This window comes from Dasypus novemcinctus, chromosome 23 (genome assembly GCF_030445035.2).
Source record: "Dasypus novemcinctus isolate mDasNov1 chromosome 23, mDasNov1.1.hap2, whole genome shotgun sequence".
Classification (NCBI taxonomy): Eukaryota; Metazoa; Chordata; class Mammalia; order Cingulata; family Dasypodidae; genus Dasypus; species Dasypus novemcinctus.
In genome coordinates, this window is record NC_080695.1 from 69008670 (window position 1) to 69028522 (window position 19853).

The following is a 19853-nucleotide window of genomic DNA, read 5'->3' on the forward strand; positions in this document are numbered from 1 at the left end:
TCCTCCGTAGCTGGGATCGCAGGGCCACAGTGGCGGGCGGCCGCGTCTTCCCTGCTCAGACCTACTTTCCTGGAGCACCAAACGGGCGGTCAGGAGAGCCCCTCAGTGCCAGGCTTGGCGCAGGCGGGTCACGTGTGCCTCAGCTCAGAGCTAGAATTTGGTCCTGGGCCTCCGTCTCCCTGTCCCCGTGGGCTGGTGGTGGTGGCAGCCCCGCTTCCTGGGGCACTCAGGAATTCGAGGTGGGGTCCTGTGCAAACGTGCAGGCCCTGAGTGGGTGCTCAGTGGGTGTGACCTGCTGTCACCAAGTCCACCCCCCCAGGCAATGGGCCTGGGGAGGGAGCCCCTGCTGGGAGGTCATCTGGCGTCTGGGGCGGGGGGCAGGGGACGTGCTGGGGCCCAGGGACGCTGACCTGTGTCCTCACCTTGCTTTGCCAGGACAAGCAGCTGCGAGTCTTTGACCCCAGGGTGAAGCCCGAGGCCTCTCAGGTGAGTGGCGTGGACTTGGGGGGAGGGGGAGGGTCCTCCAGGTGGGGGTGGGGCAGGCTGAGCCTGCAGGCGGCCCACACCCCCCGCAGGCAGGCCCAGTGGGCATGTGGGGTCACCTGGGAGTCAGGCTCCCACACCGGAAGGCACTTCTGGGAAGCTCTCTGGGTCCCGGAAGGGCCTGGCCCGGGTCCCAGGGTGGGGTGCGGCCACGCTGCCCGCAGCCTCACGGGGGAGGCGGCCTGTGGCTTCGGGAAGCTAATTTGAGACTCCTGCCTCCTCCCTCCTTTGGGACCCTTGCCCGCCCCCCTTCCCGGGCACTGTCAGCAGAGGCCGGAGGAGCCAGAAAGCCGCACCAGGAAGCAGGGCTGTGCCGGCCCACCGGGCCCCCACAGGCCCCTGCAGGGCTCAGGACCCAGGACCCACACGGTGTCTGGGACGTGGGGGGGCGAGCAGGGCCCGGCGTGGAGCCCCCGGGGGAGCACACGTTCCTGTGGCAGAGACATTGCGCGTGGCAGCTCAGTGCCGGGCACTCAGGCCCCGGGTGGCGCTCTGAGGAGCTGACCTTGGCGCCGGGGCCTGAGTACACAAAGGGAGGGTGACTGGGTCCAGGAGCCGAGGCAGCCGAGCGAGGGCCTAGTTCCCCCTAACTGGGCGCACCACGAAGGTGAGCCGAGCAGACGTGCAACTTCAAAGAGATCTACCTGGAAGCCAAGGAGGAAAGTGACGCCCAGGTCCCATTGCCTGCTGTGGGAGGGGCACTGCCTGGAGCAGGACGTCTAGCAGCCCAGCGCCACCCCGCCGTGGCCTGGGAGGCCCTGTGTGCCCCCAGCCCACTCGGGTGGCGCTGTGCGGCCTGCGGCGGGAGAGTCCAGGCTGTTCCGTCCTTCCTGGCAGGTGGTGCAGTGGCCAGTGGGGGTGGTTTTGCCCCACCTGGCCGTGCCTCCTGGGGAGGTTGACTGACCCCCAACCCCGACCCCCCCAGGACCTGGGCTGGTGGGGGCGTGAGCTGCAGGCCTGACCTAGGCACTTGCTCTCGCCACCCTCCAGGCTTTGCCCAGATCCAGCTGAAGGCGGCGTGAGCAACCCGGTTTGGCTCTTCTCTCCCTCCCGGGGGGCGCTGGGGGAGGGCGCTGGGGTACACAGGCAGGCCCCCTCCTTGGGCGGAGTGGCCTGGCCCGGCCCTCCTCCTCCTCCAGGCAGGGGTGGGGCCTGCAGCTGAGGTGGGGACTGGGTGGCTGGCGTCCAAGGGGCTTCCTTGAAGAGGGAGGGAGCGGATCTGGTTCTGGAGGGGCCCGCCGGGCTGAGCAGACCTGGGAAGAGCGTGGGTGGCTCAGCCCCCTCCCAGCGCTGGGCTGGGGCCGGGGCTTGGCTGGCTGGCGCGGGGGCCGTGGGGCCTGGAATGCCGCCCTCCCTGCGGCCCTGCCCCCCACCTCCGCCCAGGGCATCTGGCCCACACCTGGCTTCCATTAGGCAAGCGCTGCCGGCAGCCAGGGCCGGTGTGAGCCGAGGGGCCGGTTCTGGGGGGGCTCCTGGGAGCACCTTCTCAGGAGATCCTCCTCCCCGCTGGAGGGGGCGTGAGGGCAGCTGGTGACCGGGGAGGATGCCCGTCTCCAGCCGGCCCGGGGGCTCTGCGGCCACCTCGCCTGGCCCCTGCTCAAGACCCTGCTCGGCCATCCCAGGGTCTGGAGCTGGGGTGAGCGGGGCCTTGGGGGGCCTCCTTGGGTCCTGCCTCTAGCTACCCAGGCTCGAAGCAGGCAGACTTGAGGGCCCCTTCGGGTTCATATCCCTTACTTTATACTTAGTATTAATTTTTTTTAATAGGAAGTTTTATTTTTGGAGCAGTTTTAGCTTTATAGAAAAATCGCACAGAAAGCACAGCTTTGCCCTTTGGCGCCCCCAGTCCTCTCCCCCCACCCCGGTTTCCCCTGTTGCGTGTCAGTGCGGTATGCCTGTCACAGTGGATGTTAGGGTTTGTCCAGGTCTACAGGTCTATCGTTTTTTCCTGTTGATTTTTTTTACGGGCGTTGTAGATGTATAGAAAACTTGGAGAGCACCGAGTGTCCCACGTAGGCCTGTGGGTTTTGACAAGCACACAGTGTCCCTTTCCACCCTGCAGGGATCACGTGGAGAGGTTTGCCCTGGGCTCCGCCCGCTCGCCCCTCCCCCGCAGCCCCTGGCGGCCACTGAAGTTCCTGCTCTTTGTAGCTGGCGACCCTTCCTTGGGCCCAGCACTTGGCTGGCACAAGCCTTCAGCCCTCACAACTATCCTGCAAAGGCAGCTCTTTGTTCTCCTGTCCTGCAGGAGAGGGTGCCGGGGGCTCAGCCCGTCTCAGTGGCACTTTGGCTCACACAGCAGAGCAGGGCGCCCAAGTCAGGCTCCGTCCATCCCACCCCAGCCCCTGGCCCCCTGCCGTGCCATCACCCAGGAATGGGTCGCCTGTCTGAGCCCTGGCCCCTGGGTTGGCGGAGGCGCTGCGCCTGGGGGTGCCCTGGGGGCCTGGCAATGAACCCGCCGGCCTCCACCTCCTGCCCATCCCATGGGGAGGCCAGGCCAGGCCTGGGACCTGGGTGCTTGGAGCCCAGAACTGAGCCTGGCAGAGGAGGGCGTGGGTGGGCGGCGGGGGCTTTTTGTTCTGGAAACCAGGCAGGAGCCCGGGCTGCTCGGCGCAGCCGGAAGCGTCGCCATGGGGATGGAGGGAGCCGGCAGCACCGCAGCTGGAATGCGGGGTATGCGTCTCGGCTCCTGCCACCGCAGCCCCCCCACTCTGCTCTCTCAGCCCGGGGGCTTCTCCACGTGCAGGGCGCCAAATGCCTGTTGGTGCAAAGGCAGCCCCCAGCAGCCCCCGTGCCTGCCCTATTCCCAGGGCTGGCCAAACCCAGAGCGCCTCTCCTTGGCTCCCTGTGGGGCATCTATGGCTCTGCCTGGGACACTGGGGCCACAGAAGGGTGCGGGCACTAGAGGTCAGAGATCAGGAAGGGGCTTTGGAAATATTTTTGGGGACTGAGTACCCCTCCAGTGATCTGGGGCTAGAGGCGGTAGGAGGGGCCAGTGAGGCGGTAGGAGGGGCCAGTGACTACCTCCTGGACAAACTGAGCTGGGCACCTGGAGCGGGGGTGGGGCGGGGGCCTCGGGCCCACAGTCTGCACCGTCGCCTCACCTCAGCTTCCCCAATGGCCCTCTGACCTTGGCTTTCCTGAAGGCCTGGACTGAGCCGTGGCGACCAGGACCTGCCCTGCCCTGCCCTGCCTTCTCCAAGGGGTCCTGAGCTATGCCCAGAATGAGGACTCCCAGGGGTGTCTGCTGGCAGCGCACGGTGCTGGGGGCGCGGAGGGGGGTGGAGGGATTGCAGTCTGCTGCCTTCTGCCCGCACCACTCTGAGCCTCAGGTCCGCATGCAAATCGAGAATAACAGAGCCCCATTTGCGGGTGACTGAGAGGCTCTTAGGTCTCGCAGCTGCCTTGCTGGGGGACGTCAGGCAGGTGGTGGCCTCCCTGGGCCTCTGGTGTCCCCAGGTGAGAAGTAGGAAGGTAGGAGATAGGGGCCAAGGTTTGCTCCAGCTCCAGCCTGTGCCTCGGAGTGAAAAACGGGCGATTGCAGCCCCGGGGGCTCTGCAGGCTCAGTGCCAGCCTCCCTCGTAGCCTCTCTCTTCTGAGCTCAGACGTCCCCTTTCCCAGAGGCCTCTCCTGACCCCTTAGTTTTCCCTCCTGTAGTTACGCTCTTACATGTCCTGTTCTTGGTCTTTTAAAAATGTGTTTGATTCGTGCCAGGCACAGTCCCCGCTCCGTCGACGTGACCGCTTACTCCTTATGGCAGCCCTCTGAGCAAGCACTGTTACGGTGCTCTAGCTACAGACAAGGAAACCGAGGCACAGGCCTGGGCCGACTCCTCCTGGGCCACAGCCGTCAGCAGCACCCAGGCGGCCTGACCGCGCAGCCCGCTCTCCTGCCCTCTCCTTTTCTGCCTCGTGGCATGCAGGATGGCGTGTGATTATATCGTGGTTTCTCCTCCCTGCTCCTGTGTCCTATCACTTTGGGGACCTTTTCTGTTTCAGTCTTGGTACTGCCATTGCCCGGGAAGCTGTGGCTCAGATGGCACACTGTGAAAGCCCGCTGCACGCAGCCCCTCAGCCCGTGCCTGGCCCGTGGAGACCCCGAGTGCACAGGGGAGGGCTGAGCTGTCCACGGGGGAACGCCTGCACGCTGGTGACAGGGCCAGAGTCCAGATGACCCTGGCGGCGCTGGGGGCGGGACCAGCCGCTGGCCCTCAGCCCGACCCTGCGCCCCTCTTGCCTGGGCCCAGGGGCCCGGGGCCTGGTTCTCTGCCGCCGCTCCCCCCCACCCCCCCGGCTTCCTGTGCCGGCCGAGCCGGGGTGGGAGGCGAGCACCAAGAAAAGCCCCTTGAATGCCTGCGAGCATTTCCGACGGTCTCCCACGCTGGGGTCGGCCTCCGCGGGCTGGGGAGGGGGCCTGGCCTGGTCCTCACAGACCGCTTCCCTCCCTCGCTCATTCCCAGGGAGATCGTGGGAAGCTGGGAGGGAGCTGGCCACGGTTTGGGGCGAGCTATTTTTGGTAACAGGGTCCTTCGTCCCAGGCTCCAGGGGCCGGGGTGACTGGGAGGGAGCTGCTTGCATTTCCTCCGGCCCCCCCGCCCAGCCCCAGGAGACAGGGCCGTGTGGTCCTCATTCGTCTTCCTGCCGGGGGCTAAGCGGGGCACCTCCCTGCCCTCCCTGCCGGGGGCTGCGCCCCAGCTTGGCAGCAGCTCCCCTGCAGCCCCAGTGGCATCTGGGTCAGCAGTGATGGCCGGAACGCCTTGGCGTGCCCGGCACTGCAGCGGCCTGCCTTTCACGTTGTCCACAATGTGTGTTCACGGCGGCACAGGCCACGTGAGCCCCGTTTACGGGCCCAGAAATGAATCGGGGGTGGGCTCCCTGGGCCTCACGGCTCTTGGGAGTGAGGGCCAGGAGCAGAGCCTGGGGGGGGAACGCGGGACTGAGCACCTTATCGGGTGCCTGCAGGGGAGCGGGCAGGCTTGTGGCTCAATTCATAAAACTCTCGCTCGTGCAGGCGGCCATGGGGCTTCTGAGGTGAGGGCATGCCTGCTCCTGCCCTCCGTGGGCTCCTGGGCAGGTGGGCAGTAGCGCGTCCCAGCCTGGGGTCCCTCGGCCCCAGCCAGCACCCGGCAGCTCAGCCCCGTTTCTCGCCTCCTGCAGAGCACACAGGCCCATGAGAACGGCAGGGACACCCGCCTGGTGTGGACAGGTGTCCAGGAGCTCCTGGTGTCCACCGGATTCAACCAGGTAGGGCCTCCCCTAGGCCAGCAGGCACAGCCAGGTACAGCCAGTCCACACGCCCGGCTGCAGCTCTGAGGGGGTAGGGGACAAGCTCCCAGGCCTGGCCCCAGCCCTTCCATATACGGGCCCAGCCGGCTCTTGGAGCCCCAGGGGAGCGGTGGCAGCTGAAAACCGGCGGATTCCTTTTGCAATAGCTAAGCGTGACCCTGGGAACTGTGGCGGCCCCCCCGGGAACCAGGGTCCATGGAGAGAACTGCTCCTCGTCCCTCGTCACCTAAGGGTCCTTAAAGGGACAGGATGCTGAAACCCCAGCTCACCTGCTGGGGCTGCCCCCACCTCTGCTGTCCCGCGCCTCGTTCTGGACACTGGTCTGAGCTCGGGGTCCCGGGGGGCGCTTAGGGCCAGGCAGGACTCAGCCCCAGTCTGTGCCCTACAGGTGCGGGAGCGGGAAGCGAAGCTCTGGGACCTGCGGCTCTTCTCCAGTGCCCTCGCCTCCCTCACCCTGGACACCTCACCTGGGTAGGTGCCACCAGGCTCGCGGGGCGGGCCGCGGTGGGGGCCCTGAAGGGTCTCGAGCGGGTTGGTTGCTGGGCCACCCTGACCCACCCCTGGGAGCCCAGTGGGCAGGGGGCGGGAGGCGTGCCCACATGGCAGCCCTGTCTGTGGAGAGGTTGCTGGGACTGGGGCTCCGAGGAGGCCCCGAGGAGGCCGCTTGGTACATTGGCATTTGGGGCAGGGGTCGTGACCGGGCGGGCATGTCGGGGGGCACGGGAAGGCACTTGGCTTTGTGGCAGCATTTCAGTGGGGCCGAGGTGGACGGGGAGCGGCCCAGCTGGTGGGCTTGGGGGCATGTGGTAGTCCCAGGAGGGCTGTGGGCCGGCCGGCGTCCATGGGGCTTGCACCGTGTGGCTGCACGCCTGTGCCCTCTGTCCTGGTGCCGAGTGGCGTCCCCCGAGCGGGGCTGGTGCTGGGCGGCGTGGGCGGGGGCGCACTGTGGCTCAGGAGGTGGACGTGGGAGGCCCCCCCAGCGAGCCCGTGTTCCAGCCGAGGGGACTGGGGCTCCGGCAGGTTCTGGATACTGACGCGGTCTCCCTGCACAGCCTGACTCAGCTGTGACTCACGGCGGGGCCTGTGTGGGACTTTCCCAGGCACGGGGGCGGGCTGGGGTGGTCTGGGGACCTGCGAACATGAGACAGGACAGGGCCTTGGTGGTTCCCGCAGCCCCTCTCTCTCCTATTCCACCACTGAGGGGACTGAGTCACAGACGATGTAGTGACCTTCCAAGCCCCAGGAGCAGCCAGGGTGGAGCGTCAGGCGCCAGGTGATCATGCAGGGGCTTCCTGGGAACCCCCCCCCAAAGAGCCCTGCCTGAGGCCTGGCCATGGCTCAGGCCTACGCCCCAGGGGCAGTGGCCCCTTCCAGTCATGGCCTATGGAGGCTGGGAGGCTGGCAAGGCTCACCCTACAGATGGGGAGGCCATGGCCAGACCAGGGCCAGCGTCCCCTTCCAGCCCCTGCTAACGGAAGGGCCAGCCCGCCTGTCCTCGGCTGCCTCTGCCTGGTGGCTCTGGGCCTAGAGGCTTTGGGGGAGCCCGTTAGGGTCCTGCTTGGGGGGAAGGGAGATCCCCTGCTGTCCAGCGTCACGCCCCTCCCTCTCTCGGCCCCGATGCCGAGCTGGTGTTTTGGCCTCTACTTCTTGCTGTGCCACCGGCCCCTCCCTCCAGGGCCCCCTGAGGCGTTGCTGGGGTGAGTTGGGAGCCTGTTAAAGGGGCCCGCAATGGGCAGCAAAGGCTCCTTCGCCTACCACTTCCTGCCTTCAGGCTCCGCTCTGCCCCGAGTGAGCCTGTACCGGGCCCTCTCCCGGCAGAGCGGCTCCACCCCAGCCCCCGCATGCCCCCGGAGGCCCCGCAGTGCCACTGGCCGAGGCTGACCTGTAATCATACCCTTTAAGAATAGCCTTGCCGAGCCAGCGAGGCCTGGAATTCCAGAGCACTCCCAGCTGGGGGGCCAGGCCCAGGCCGCACCCCTTGGCTCTGCCTCCCCCGGGCCGCTCCTGGCCCTGCCCCCCAGAGCAGCCCCCCACACACCCCAGGCTGACACCCCTGGCAGCGCAGCCAGGCCTCTCCAGGCCCTCGCAAAGCTGGTGACACCACGGCGCGTGCCAAGCCACAGGCCGCTGAGTGGTGGCCGTCCCCCAGGCTCCCTGGAAGCCCCTCGCTGGCCCCTGTGGGGGAAAGCGCAGCGGGACTGCAGGGGAAAGGGCACGGTGCTGCGGTGGGCGTGACCGCGGGGCCCCGGCAGGCGCCCCCCTCCTGTCTCCGCCCACCCTCTCGGCTTCGTCTCCTATCCAGACTGTCTGCCCGGCGTGGGGGCATGCCGCCCTGCCCCTGCCCACACCGGGCCTGCGAGGCGTGTGTCTGCCCCACCAGGAGCTGCTGCCCGGGGTGGGGGCCACAGCCAGGCCCTCAGGCGCCCGCTGCCTCAGCCTCGTGGCGGGGCGGCGGCGGCCCAGGTGGCCGTGGGCACGTGGGGTGCCAGGTCTGGTGCCCGGCGGGCAGCTGGAGGAGCAGCTCGTGCTCTGCTGCAGCATCTGCAGGAACCACCCGTCTCGGGTGTGCGGGGGAGAGCATGACTGGGGGTGTGTGTGTGGATGTGAGGAAGTGGGGTGTGAGTGGGTGAGTGTGTGGAGCGGGCGGGTGTGAACGTGGGATTGCCGGGCAAACGTCAGCTGCGGAGCCCTGGGGCCTGGGCAGGCGGGTCTTGGCTGTTGCACTGAGGCGGCAGCTGAGCCCAGGGGAGGGAGGTGCTGGGTCCCCCCGGCAGGGAGCCTGCGGCAGGGCAGAGGCCGGGGTCCTGGTGGCAGACGCCTGGGACGGCGCCTGATGCTTCTGTGCTCACAGCTCCCCCAAAACCCTCCCCTCAGGGCTGAGCCCCCCTGCCCTTAGCCCCACCCTTTCCCCCTGCACTGTGCAAGCTGGTAAAGTGGGCGCTGAGGCATGAAAGGAGAGCGTGTGTGCGGCCCGCGTGGCGCGGGACCTGCTGCAGGAAGGGCTCGGTGAGCGGGAGCTGGGAACCCTGCCTCTGCCGGGGCCCTGGACCCTGACCCGATGGACGCCCCAAACCCCTTTCCTGGGCCCCACGGCCCCACACGCCTCCCTGGCATCCCACTGGGCCAGGTTTGGCTTTACAGTGAAAACATTTACTCAGCCGCCTCCGCGGTCAGCGGTGGCTCGTGGCCCACAATGGTCCTTTGACGCGGCTGCCAGGGTGGGGCAGCCTGGCCATAGCCCCTCCAGCACTGTGCCTCTGCGGACCCACCTGAGCCGCTGCGGCGCCGCGCCGGGGGCAGGGGCCCCACCCTGGCCCCGGTCACCACCCCTGCCCGCCTGACCCGCCTCCCACTGTGCCTCCCCCCACCGCCGTCAGCGCCAGAGCCCTCGGAGCCGCTAATTGGATCCAGAGCCTCGCGTGGCCGGCCTGAGTCGGTGCTGACATCAGCGCCCCAAGCCGCAGGGCCCGCTCCCGGGCCTGGCTCTGCTCCTCCTGGTGGGGGCGGGGGCCAGAGGCTGTGACCCACGGAAGGCCTGGGTCTTGCCCCGGCCCTAGAGCCCACTCCCTTGGGCGGGGTCATAGGAATGGGGTCTGTCCCCAAGCTCCCGGGACCCCCATCCCAGCCGGAGCTGCTTCTCTGGCTCTCCCCTTCCTTGTCCTACAGCCTTCCTGGAAGTCCTCCCACTGCTGGGGCTCTGGACGGCCTGGGTACGTCGCAGGGGTCAAGGGGTGTCACAGGCCCCTGGGCTTGGGCCTCTCCCTGAGCTGCCTGCTCTCAGCTACCCGAGTTCAGCCCCCAACTCCATCCCAGGGGGTCCCTCCCTCCCCCCAGGGCTCCCGCTCCACCACTGGGGGCAGTGGGCAGGGGGCTGTGTGTACCACCCGGCCAGCCCCAGAGCCTGCTGGAAGGTTCTGGAGGCCTCCTGGTCCCAGGACCATTCAGGCAGCCCTGGGCGGAGAGGGCTCAAGGCACCTTCTTCAGAGGAGGCCGACGGAACAAGCGCCCAGTAGGTGGTTCCAAGGGGGCCCAGCCTGCCCTCCAGGCCCTCTCAGCCCTTGTCTGCCAGGAGCTGTGGCCCCGGTGGGAGAGGGTCCATGGCACGTCCTGGCGTGGCCCCCAGCAGCCCCCCACAGCTTGGCAGGCACCAGGCTCCGGGTCTCCTTCCCCCGCCCTGTACCATGGGGTCGTGTCCGAGAAAAACAGACTCTGAGTTTTCTTTATGTTTCTTATAAAATGCCTTCATATCGTTTGTCTTATAAAAGCCAAAGTCCCTGTCTCTGAGTTTGAAAAACATTTTCCCAGAATAAATGGGAAAAGACCATTTATAAATACGTTTTTAAAAAAAGCAAAACAACATGTCCCTAATGCGTTTTTTTTCCAGTTTGTTTTGTTCCTTCGCTCCTGAGGCCGAGGCTGGGGCCGCGGCGCCCCCGCTCCACCTTCTCTGGCTGGGGGCTTCCTTCAGCGGCCCCCAGCCTCCTTGGAGGGGGCAGGCAGGCGGGGCCCGGCCCCGTGTTGCCAGCACACAGCGGCCCAGGCGCGGCCTGTGCACTGCACACTGCCGAGGGCAGGGCGGGCGCCATCCTCAGCAGCACTGGGACCCCCAGGGCCCCCGCAGGCCGGCGCCGGGTCTGTGGCCCTCACAGATGACAAGCCCACGGTCTCGGAGGGCAGAGACTCGCTCGTGGTCACGCAGCTACGGCGCCGTGCGTGTCTGTCTTGGGGAACCGAGCGCTCCCCGGGTGGGCTGGAGGCTCCCTCGCTCCCGGGTTTTAGGTGTAGGCCTTGGGGGGCGGGGGCCCCGGGAGGCCCATGAGTGACAACTCGCACTCGGGCCTGCCTGGCGGGGCCTCCGCACCCCCCACAGTTACCTGGGGGCCTGGTTCCAGGGGCACCTTCACCCCCTCCAGCTCCAGGGGCCCCGCGGCCTGGCCCCGCCCCACCTGCCCCTTGCCCCCAGCCCCTGTGGCTGCGGCCCGCCCCCGCCGCACACAGTAGGCCGTGCCCACGGCGGCCAGCGCCGCCAGCAGCAGGGCGGTCAGCGCGGGCGCGATGAGCGTCAGGTGGCCCTCGTCGGCCTGGGTGACGGGGGCGTGGTTGGAGCGGACAGCGGGGGGCGTATGGGCCTCCCCGCAGGCCTCCTCGCCCTCAGGCGCCCACGCGGCCCCCAGGGGCTGGACGCAGATGGAGTAGGTGGCGTTGGGCTGCAGCTGGGTGACCGTGTACTCTTCGAGCGAGGCGGGCAGCCGCAGCATCACGGGCCGCTTGTCGGGGCCTGACAGGTTGCGGTAGGTGAGGCGCAGACTGCCGAGCGGCCCGGGCCTCCTCAGGTAGCGCTGGAGGCCCACGCACAGGGAGGTGGGGCTGGCAGGCTCCACGCGGAGGGGCAGGGCCTGGGGCGGCCGGGGCGTGCCTGGGGCGGGGGTCGGCGGCATCCCCAGGCCCCCCTGGCTCTCACAGTACGGGCCCACAAGGCCCTCGGGGCACAGGCACTCCAGGTGGCCCCGTGCGTCCAGGCTGCAGGTGCCACCATTGAGGCAGGGGGAGTCTGGGCAGTCCTGGGGCTGCGAGGCTGGCCTCGCGGTGGGCCGGGTGGCGGGCGGTGGGCTGGGGGCCTCCGTGGCAGGCTCTGTGGGCTGCGGTGGTGGCGTGGGCGCCGCACTGGAGGGTGGGGACGTGGGCTCCTGGGTGGCAGGCCCTGTGGCGGGGACCGTGGCTGCAGCCATGGTGGTGGTGGCGGGGCAGCCAAAATCGGCATAGTCCAGCTGCAGGAGCAGGCGGCCCGCGCTCTTGGGCGGGAAGTGGCAGCGCGTCTCCTCAGGGCTGGCCAGCGTGACGTGGCTCTCGCGTAGCCACTGGCCGAACCAGCTCAGCGGGCACACGCAGTTGAAGGGGTTGCGGGCGGCGGCCAGCAGCCGCAGGCGGGGGCAGGGGTCGAAGAGCCCGGGCGGCAGGGCCTGCAGGCTCAGGTTGCTGAGGTCCAGCTCCTGCAGGGCCGCCAGGCCGGCCAGGTCCTCAGGCCGCAGCTGCGCGATGTGCGTGTTCCCAGCCAGCTGCAGGCGCGTCAGGCCTCGCAGGCCCCGGAGCACAGGCGGCACGCGCTCCAGCTGGTTGTCAGACGCGTCCAGGTCGTGCAGGTTGTGCAGGTGGCCCACGAGGCCCTCGTCGAGCTGGCGCAGCCCCAGCCCGGCCAGCCGGAGCACCTCGATGCTGGCGGTGTCCAGAGTGCCGGGCTCCAGCCCCAGGAGGCTGTTGCGGCTGAGGTCGAGCAGCAGCAGGCGCGGCAGGTGCAGGGGGGCAAGCACCTGCAGCTCGTTGTCCTGCAGCTTGAGCTCCAGGAGGTGGCTGAGCGTATCGAAGGCCCCCGGCTGGATGTGGTGGATGCAGTTCTTGCCCAGGTAGAGGCGCTCGAGGTGCCGCAGGCCACGGAAGGTCTCGTTGGTGACCTCACGGAGCCGGTTAGCTGTCAGGTCCAGGTTGCTGAGGCCGGCAAGCGGCTGGAAGACCCCGCTGGGCAGGCTGGCGATCTGGTTCTGTGACAGGTCCAGGAGCTGCAGGCCGGGCAGGCCCGCGAAGCTGTCCGCGTCGAGCGTGGTGATGCCATTCCCAAAGACATACAGGCCCGTCGTGTTGGGCGGCACGTCCCAGGGCACCGTGGGGTCCCTGCGGGCCGCGCAAAAGACCGTTTGTGGCTGGCGGCAGTGGCAGCCCGCTGGGCAGCCCTGTGCCCCCCCGGGGCCTGGGGCCAGCAGCAGGAGCAGCAGCAGCAGCGGCAGGGGTGGGGGGATCCCGGTGCGCATCGTCTGGGCCCTGGTAGCAGAGAGGAGACAGACGTGGGGACCGTGAGTCATGCCCCCTCTGGCCGGGAAACACCCCGTGTCCTGTGCTCAAGAATGCACAAGAAGGAACTGCCCACTTCCTGCCCCTGTCCCTCCCAGTGTTTAGGGGTCGGGACCCCCGAGCCACCGCTCAGTCCTGCCCCAGCCCCCTAGGCAGTCACAGAACTCTGCGGGGGTGACCGCGTGCCCTGTGCCTCTCGGGTATTCTGAGGGGTGAGGCCTGGAGAGGCGGGCCCTGGGTGGCCGGCAACCACTCGAGGCCCCTGGCCTGTCTAGCCTGGTCCCGCCAGGCTGGGCCTCAGTGGGAGCTCGTGGTCAAACGCACCAGGCTCTGGAGTCCAGAGGCGCCGCCCCTCCCTGCAGCTGTGGCGATAGGCAGCCTGGTGTGTAAGCAGAGAAGCTGGCTGCCCGGCCGCTGGCCCCCACACCCTGAGTCCCTCCCTCCGGCGAGGGGGGACCGCAGCCGGCAAGCTGCACACGGAAACTGCCGGCATCGGTGTTTTTCCACTTGGGAAGCCAGACCTGCCCGGGGCGGGAGCTGGGGGCCTGCCAGGATGTGGCCAGCGGGCAGGGCCCTAGAGAGGGGTCGCCAGAGGCCCGGCGCCCTTAGCGGGTTCCCTCCCCCATGGCAGGATGCCGCTAGGGCGTGGGGAGCCCTCCTCTTCGTGCCCCCCTTCTCTCCGGGGTGCTAGAGATAGACCCAGAGGTGAGGGTCCCAGCCTCCCTAGGGGCCCAGGGGGATCCTGGTTGCATAGGGGTCCCAGCAGCCCAGGAAAACTCTGGGCTCTTTGGATTCACTTGTTTCTTTAGCATTTCTTGGGGTCTGCCCTGGGCTGGGCCCCAAGAAAGCCGAGAAGCAGCCCCGCCTGGCAATTGCCCGGTGTTCACCACAGACGGGGCAGGCAGTCTCTTTCTGTCTTCTTCTCCTTTAGCCCCCCAGGTCCCAGTGACCAGGAAAGAAAGCAGCCACCTTCCCTGGTTGGGGGAGCGTTGGACTGTCGCCACCCCTTGCAGGGCCCGGGAACCTGAGCTGAGGCCTAACCACTTCCAGGTGTGGCCACACTGCCGCCAGGTCAGGGGTCTGCAGACCCTCGCCAGACAGGAAGGGGCCAGGGCACGGGGGCTGTACTCAGGAGCGGCCCCCACCCCTCAGGCCCCACAGGTCCCCGAGCCCACAGGGGTGCCAGCCTGGCCCTGTGAGGCAGGCCCGCCCCGCGCCCTCCCCCTCCCCACCAGACTCCTGCTCACACAAGGGCCTTTTGTGCTGGGCTGGCCTTCCCTGCCCCCACCCTGCCTGCCGGGCCGCAGGTAATGCTGCCCCCTGCCCGTCTGTTCTGCCCCACTGCCCCGACCCGGGGAGTGGCCCCCGCCCCGGCTGGGCCTCTGGAGTGGGGGAGGAGCCTGGTGGCCCTGAGACCAGCGAGACCAGTACCCGGGAGGCCCCCAGGCTCGGGTCCACCTAGCACAGCCCCCCCAGGAGTGTCCAGCCCCCAGCCCCCACCATGGCTGGCTCGCCTTCAAGGCCGCCTTCTCCATTTACAAACGTGCCAAGTAAGAGCCTGTTCCTGAAGCCAGCCCCACCTGCCCCGGACCCCCAGTCCCCAGCACCCGCAAAGCAACTCATCTCTGCTAAAGGGAGGGCCCTTCAGGCCCGTCCTGGGGGCCCCCGCCTTCCCCCGTTCCCTGACTCAGCGGGCGCGGCCTGGCCTCCAGATGTTGGCTCGAGTGACCCCCGCCCGCCCCGCGTCCACGCAGGGGGTGAGGCTGCCTCCCCCGAGGTCAGAACGGGAGCAGCCAGGCTCCAGGCTGGGAGGGGCCCTACGCGTGGCCGGCCAGCCCCTCCATGGCTCGTGCTCCCCCCTGGGCCTCGTGTAAGGTCATGGTTAAGAGCTCACGCCCAAGTCTGGCCACCCTGGGCTTGGGGGCAGCGGAGCTGTGAGACCTCAAGCGGCCCATTCCCTCTGTGCCTCAGTTTCCTCAGCTGTAAATCAGATGCTCGCAGGAGTAGGGGAGACGTGGGCAAACCCAGCCAAGCGTCCTGGCCGATCTCTTGGCCCCTTCAGTAGGCAAAGTCATTAAATTGGGGGGAGGGACACGGGGGCTGTCACGGCACGAGCTGGGGGGTGTGCCGCCTGGCAGGGAGGCAAGCTGGGCTCCTGGGCTGGGCACAGGGGTGAGCACTGGCGCTTTGGAGAGTGGCAAGCCAGCGGCACCGAGCCGTGTGGCACAGCCCCAGGGGGGCCACAGAGCAGGCAGGGGCTACCCAGCGCCAGGGTCTGCGGGCTGAGGCAGAAATTGGGTCCCTAAGAAGCTTTGCAGCCTCCCCAGGCAAGACGCCTCTCAGCCGCTGGGATGGGAGAGCAGCCAGCCTCGTCCTTGTCCTTGTTTGTCTCTAAACGGGAAATTTACAAACAGAGCCGCTGCAGGGCACCTGCCTGCCGCTTACGTGGGGGTGCCTTGCCCCTGCCCTGCGCCGTTGCAGGATAACGGGGGTCCGGCAGGACCAGGGCCTGGCCTTTGGGGGCCGAGCCGCCGACACGAGGCAGGAGGGCGGGTGAGAGTTGTGGGGGCAGCTTGGGGCCCAGGGGCAACAGTGGCCCTCTGCGGTGGGGTGGCAGGAAGTGGAGGCGCGGGCTCTGTGCCAGCCTTGCTGCCTGCACGCAGTGGGGCTGGGGCACAGGCTAGTCCAGCGCCCAGCCCTCAGGGGAGGCTCTGCGCTCAGCACTTGCCGAGCGGCCAGTAAGCATCAGAGACACAGGTCGTGGCACGGCGTGAGCCTGCACCCTCACGGAGCCAGCGGGGGCTTTGGCCCCGTGCGTGGCCCAGGGTCAAGGCCGCCACCCCAGGCTGCCCTCAGCCCTCGGGTGGTGAGGATGTGGGGAGAGGAGCGCTGGAGAGGCCCGATGGGTTGGAGGTGTGAGCTGGTCTCTGGCCAGCTACTGTCGCCCGCGGCCCCAGGGCTTGGCCGGGGGCAGAGGGAGGGCTTTTTGAACAAGGAAGCTCTTAGGAGACCCCAGGCCCCCCAGCACTACCCTGAGAGCGGCCAGCTGTGAGCACTCCCGCATGCGGGACGGGACATTGGGGCTGTTGTGGCTCATTTCTGGGGACGGCCACCTGGGTCACGCAGGCACCTGTCACACAGGTGACACCCCTCCTGCCATGACAGGGCAGTGTGGTGGGGCTGGGCGCTGCAAGATGGACCCCTCCGAGGCTCCAGCCCCCTGATGCCCCCCTGGCTTGCCCGGCTGAGCACTGGCCAGGCCCCACCCCACCCCACGGCAGGCGGTGGCTGGCGGCCAGGACCGCTGGCTCCGGTTTCGCTGACGTGGCCGAGGAGGCTCAGGCCCCAGGCTGAGTCTGCCCCGTCTCCTGCCCCTGGGACACAGCTGCCCTCCAGGACAGCAGGGCAGAGAGGCCAGGGGTCTCCGCCAGGGCCTTCGGGACAGGCAGAGGATGCTGAGCCTCAGAGCCCAGAGGCTGCCCAGGACCCATCTCCAGGGAGGCCCTTAGCCCTGGCAAGTGACGCAGCTGGGACGCCCCCACCCCAGTCACACCTCTGCTTGCTCCTTCCACGAGCCCTCTGGAAGCCAGCTGTGCTCGCCTTGTGAACTGGTCCAAGTCCCCTTCCCCTCTGGGTGTCTGCCTGCCTCCTGGCTGCACATCAGGATGCAGAAGGCTTGTGAAATCCCAGTGCCCTGGGCCTCACCCCCGGGCCCGTGAAATCAAAAGTTCAGGGCTGAGGCCCCGGCAGTTAAGCGGAGAAAGCTCTGGTGGTTCCTCCTCATGGCCAGGGGTCTGGACACCGGGTGACGCGACTGCCAAGGGGATGGCCAGGGCGCCCGCGCCGCGGACCCGTCCAGGTGAGGACTGGCTGGGGGCAGAGCAACTGCCAGGCCTGGCCTCCCCTCCCCCCACGCAGGCCGCCGGCCCAGGTGTGCCTGAAGGCTCGAGGGGTGAGTTGTCAGCCGCCCGGCCTGTCCACCCAGGGCAGCGAGACGGTGACTGAGACTGAGGCCATGCTGGCTCCGAGGAGCCTCGGGGCAGCCGACGTGCCTGTGTCAACAAGGAGAGGTGCCACCTGTTTGGGGAGGGGCTGTGGTGGCTGTGGCCTGACCAGATTCCACCGGTGGCACGAGGCTGGCGTCATGCCTCAGCCGCCGGGGCTGGGCTAACCAGCCCACCTGGGCCACGCACCCACCTGGTACGGCGCTCAGCCTGCAGTTAACCCTTACCTCGCCAGTCCGGCTTTAGCCACAAGGCATGTGGGAGGAGTCTCAGGCCGGCAGGGCCTGGTGTGGGCCTGGCCTGTCCCCCCTCACCATGCCCGGAGTTCCCCGGGGGCAGGTGGGGCGCTTCCGGGGGTCTGAGCTGCAGGATGGGCGGGTGGAACAGTCAGAGGTAGAGCGGGCCTGGCCACCGAGCCACAACCCCGCCTGGGCTCCAGGGTGGACAGGGGCCGAGGCCACCACCTGCCCCTTTCCCTGCCCCAGCCAGCTTGCTCCTCCCTCCTTAATTGAATCTCTCAGGCAGCGTCCGAGGAATGCCGCAGGCTTATTGCATCCCCCAGGGGCGGCCGGGGTGGGGGGTCGCCTTCCCCAGCCTGGGAGAAGAACTGGCCCCTTGCCTGCTCCCCCCAAAGCCACGGCGGCCTGAGGGAGCAGCCTGCAGCCTCCTCCGGCCGGGGAGGCAAGAGTGAGGGAGTGAGGGAAGGCCCTGCGGCCGCCAGCGCGGGAGGCAGCAGGCCTGCGGCTCTGGAATGCGGAGGCGATAAAGGAGCCCCTGGCCCCTCCCCAGCGCCCACGGCCCGCCACAGCGCCCCCACTCCACCCCCAGTGCACCAGCCTGCTCCAGTCACGTGCGTGCAGACACGCCCACGCACACACACGCCCACGGCCGGCTCCTGCCCAGTGCACGCCCCCTCCCCCTCTGCCGAGAACTCACGCAAATTCCACAGCAGTGAGGGGAGCTGGTTTTCTTGGCAGCACCGAGCCCTGGGCTCCCCGGCCCAGGGAGGGGACTGAAAGGAGAGCGGAGCGGGCTGGAGGGGAGCCTGGCTGCCCCTCTCTGCCGTTCAGGGCCGGCCCATGGTCAAGGGTGCCTCTGTGGTCAGTGCGGGGCCGGGGTGGGGGGGGTGTGCAGGCTGGGAGCTGCCCCCGCCCCAGGCCAGCTGGGGCCCCACTTTCCCGCTCCCAGGCGCTGTCCAGCCGTGGGTGCCGTCTCCTTTCTAAACCCCCATCAGGACTTAACTCTCTTGACCTGGGATTTGCCCCAGACCCCCCAGGGTGGAAGTGGGGATAGCAGTGTCGCGAGGGGGAGCCGGGAACTATGGGGTGGGCTCTGCACAGGTCCGGGCAGTGTCACAGGGTCTCCACGCATCGACGACCCCTCCTTCCCCATTTTAGAGAGCCGAGAGAGTGGCACCTTGGGGCAAAGGCCCCGGGACACCAGCCCCCAGCCCCACTCCAGTGGCTTTTCCCCTGCAGGGGATGAGGCCGGGGGAGGGGGACAGGCCGTGCCCAGGTCTCCGGCCTGGCCTGTGCATGATCATCCCCCTATCCAAGGGAGGCCAGATAATGGTCTGGAAGGAATCCAGCCGGGCTGCTCATTACCAGAGCCCGCTTCCTGCCTCTGACACTCTGTTTACAGAAGCTCCCAGGGCCCATTCCCCCAGGGAGAAGAGGGTAGTGCCGGGGGCGTCACTCCCACCCACTCCGTCGGGCCTGCCACCAGCTGGGCTGCACTGGGCATGGCTGCCCACTCGCCAGTCTCTGGTGGACCCCCTTGGAGGGCACCCCGCTCCCAGGCACCCGAAGCCCAGCCTGCCCCAGTGGGAAGAGGCCTGGGAGCTTCAGTTCAGCCCCAGACTCGCTCCCTGCAGGGGCTCTAGGCTTGCGGAGAGGACTCTAGGTCCCAGACCTCTCCCCAGGGGCTCACCTGCCCTGGGTGCCCAGGCATGCAGGGGTCATCTGGACCCTCGGGGCCTCTTCCTCATTCCCGCCCTGCAGGTCCCACCCCTGAGCCCCTGCAGTGGGGCAGTCAGTGGCCCTGGGGTGGCAATCATTAACGAGTGGGGGCGACGCAAAATGGTTGGCACCAATTGGCTGGGCCTGCCAGGGAGTGACCACAGGGACACAAAGGCCCAGGCTGGCTGCCGGCCACTGAGCTTATAGCCCCAAGCAAATCCCATTGCTCAGCAGAGGGTGAGTTGGGGGCGCTCTGGGGTGCTGGGCCTGCAGGGGTGTGTGTGGGGGAGGGGGGCTGGGCCATCAGGTACCTGTCAGTGGCCCCTACCCCCTGGCTGCACAGAATGACCCTCCTGTGGCCCCAGGCGTCAGCTTGGGGACCCCAGACCCAGAGCCAGGCTCCCTGACCCCAGGAGGGAAAAGGAAGCCAAGACGGCTGCCGGCCATCCCCTCCACGAGGTCTGATTCATAAAACTGGTCCTGCCGGAGGGCCCGGCCGTGGGAGGAGGAAGCGAGGGAGGGATGTTTATTTTGTCTGCTCGCAGCCCCGCCGCCCGGGGAGCCGCGGACACCCACGGGGCTGGGGGCTGCCGGCGCCGGGACCCCGGCCTGGGGCGGGGGCGGCCATGCTGCAAGGAGGGGGTATGCCGGGCGCCCGACTCATGCCCCTCAGGCGGGGGGACGGGGCCGGGTTGGGGGCTGCGTGCCCAGCCCGTGCGCGCGGGGGCACCAGGGACCCCGGCCCCACAGACACTCACCGGGAGGCGGCAGCGGGGGCCAAGCCGGGTGGCCGCGGCCTCTATCCTGCCCGCCGGCCGGGGGGGAAGTCCTGGGTCGGGGCGGCCGCGCGTCGCCGTGCCCGGTCCCTGCGTCTCCCGCCGCGGCCCGGGGCTCCGAGTCGCCCAGCGCGGGGCGGGCCGCGCCTTAAGTGCAGGGGGCGGGGCGCGGCGGCGCCCATTGGCCGCGCGGGCGGGGGCGGGGCGGGGGCCCGCCTCTCCCGGCCGTGGGGTCCCTCTGGCCCCGCGCGCCGGGAGGCGCTCAGTCCCGGGGTCCGTCGCGCCGTGCAGGGTGACCTCGGCCGGCCGCGTGCCCTCCCTGCGTCCCTGGCGGCTGGTGAAAAGCGAGCGCCAGGCCAGCAGCGGCCGCCGCCGGAACCCTGGGATCCACGAGAGGCTGGAGATCTCCGCGGGGGTGGCGCTGGGAGCTCAGGCCACCCTCACAAA

General features: G+C 68.7%; 2 protein-coding genes across 3 annotated transcripts in view; one reads left to right on the plus strand and one right to left on the minus strand.

Moving 5' to 3' along the window:
* CORO7 (coronin 7) overlaps positions 1-19853 on the plus strand; it is a 56797-nt gene that overhangs the window by 15880 nt on the left and 21064 nt on the right. For both annotated transcript variants that reach the window (XM_058286558.2, XM_058286559.2), the window contains exons 7-9: positions 436-486; positions 5697-5783; positions 6214-6296. In XM_058286558.2, coding sequence (XP_058142541.1) covers positions 436-486; positions 5697-5783; positions 6214-6296 — 221 coding nt within the window. The remainder of the gene's footprint in view (positions 1-435; positions 487-5696; positions 5784-6213; positions 6297-19853) is intronic.
* Positions 10040-19515, minus strand: VASN (vasorin). Its single transcript, XM_012522812.3, has 2 exons — positions 19389-19515; positions 10040-12638 (listed from the first exon to the last, which is right to left on the minus strand). The coding sequence occupies exon 2, from the start codon at positions 12626-12628 to the stop codon at positions 10601-10603; it is 2028 nt and encodes a 675-aa protein (XP_012378266.2). The 5' UTR covers positions 12629-12638; positions 19389-19515; the 3' UTR covers positions 10040-10600.

What these genes read in the sequence shown, in the direction of transcription:
- VASN (XM_012522812.3), bottom strand. Translation starts at nt 12,628, where the DNA reads ATGCGCACCGGGATCCCCCCACCCCTGCCGCTGCTGCTGCTGCTCCTG.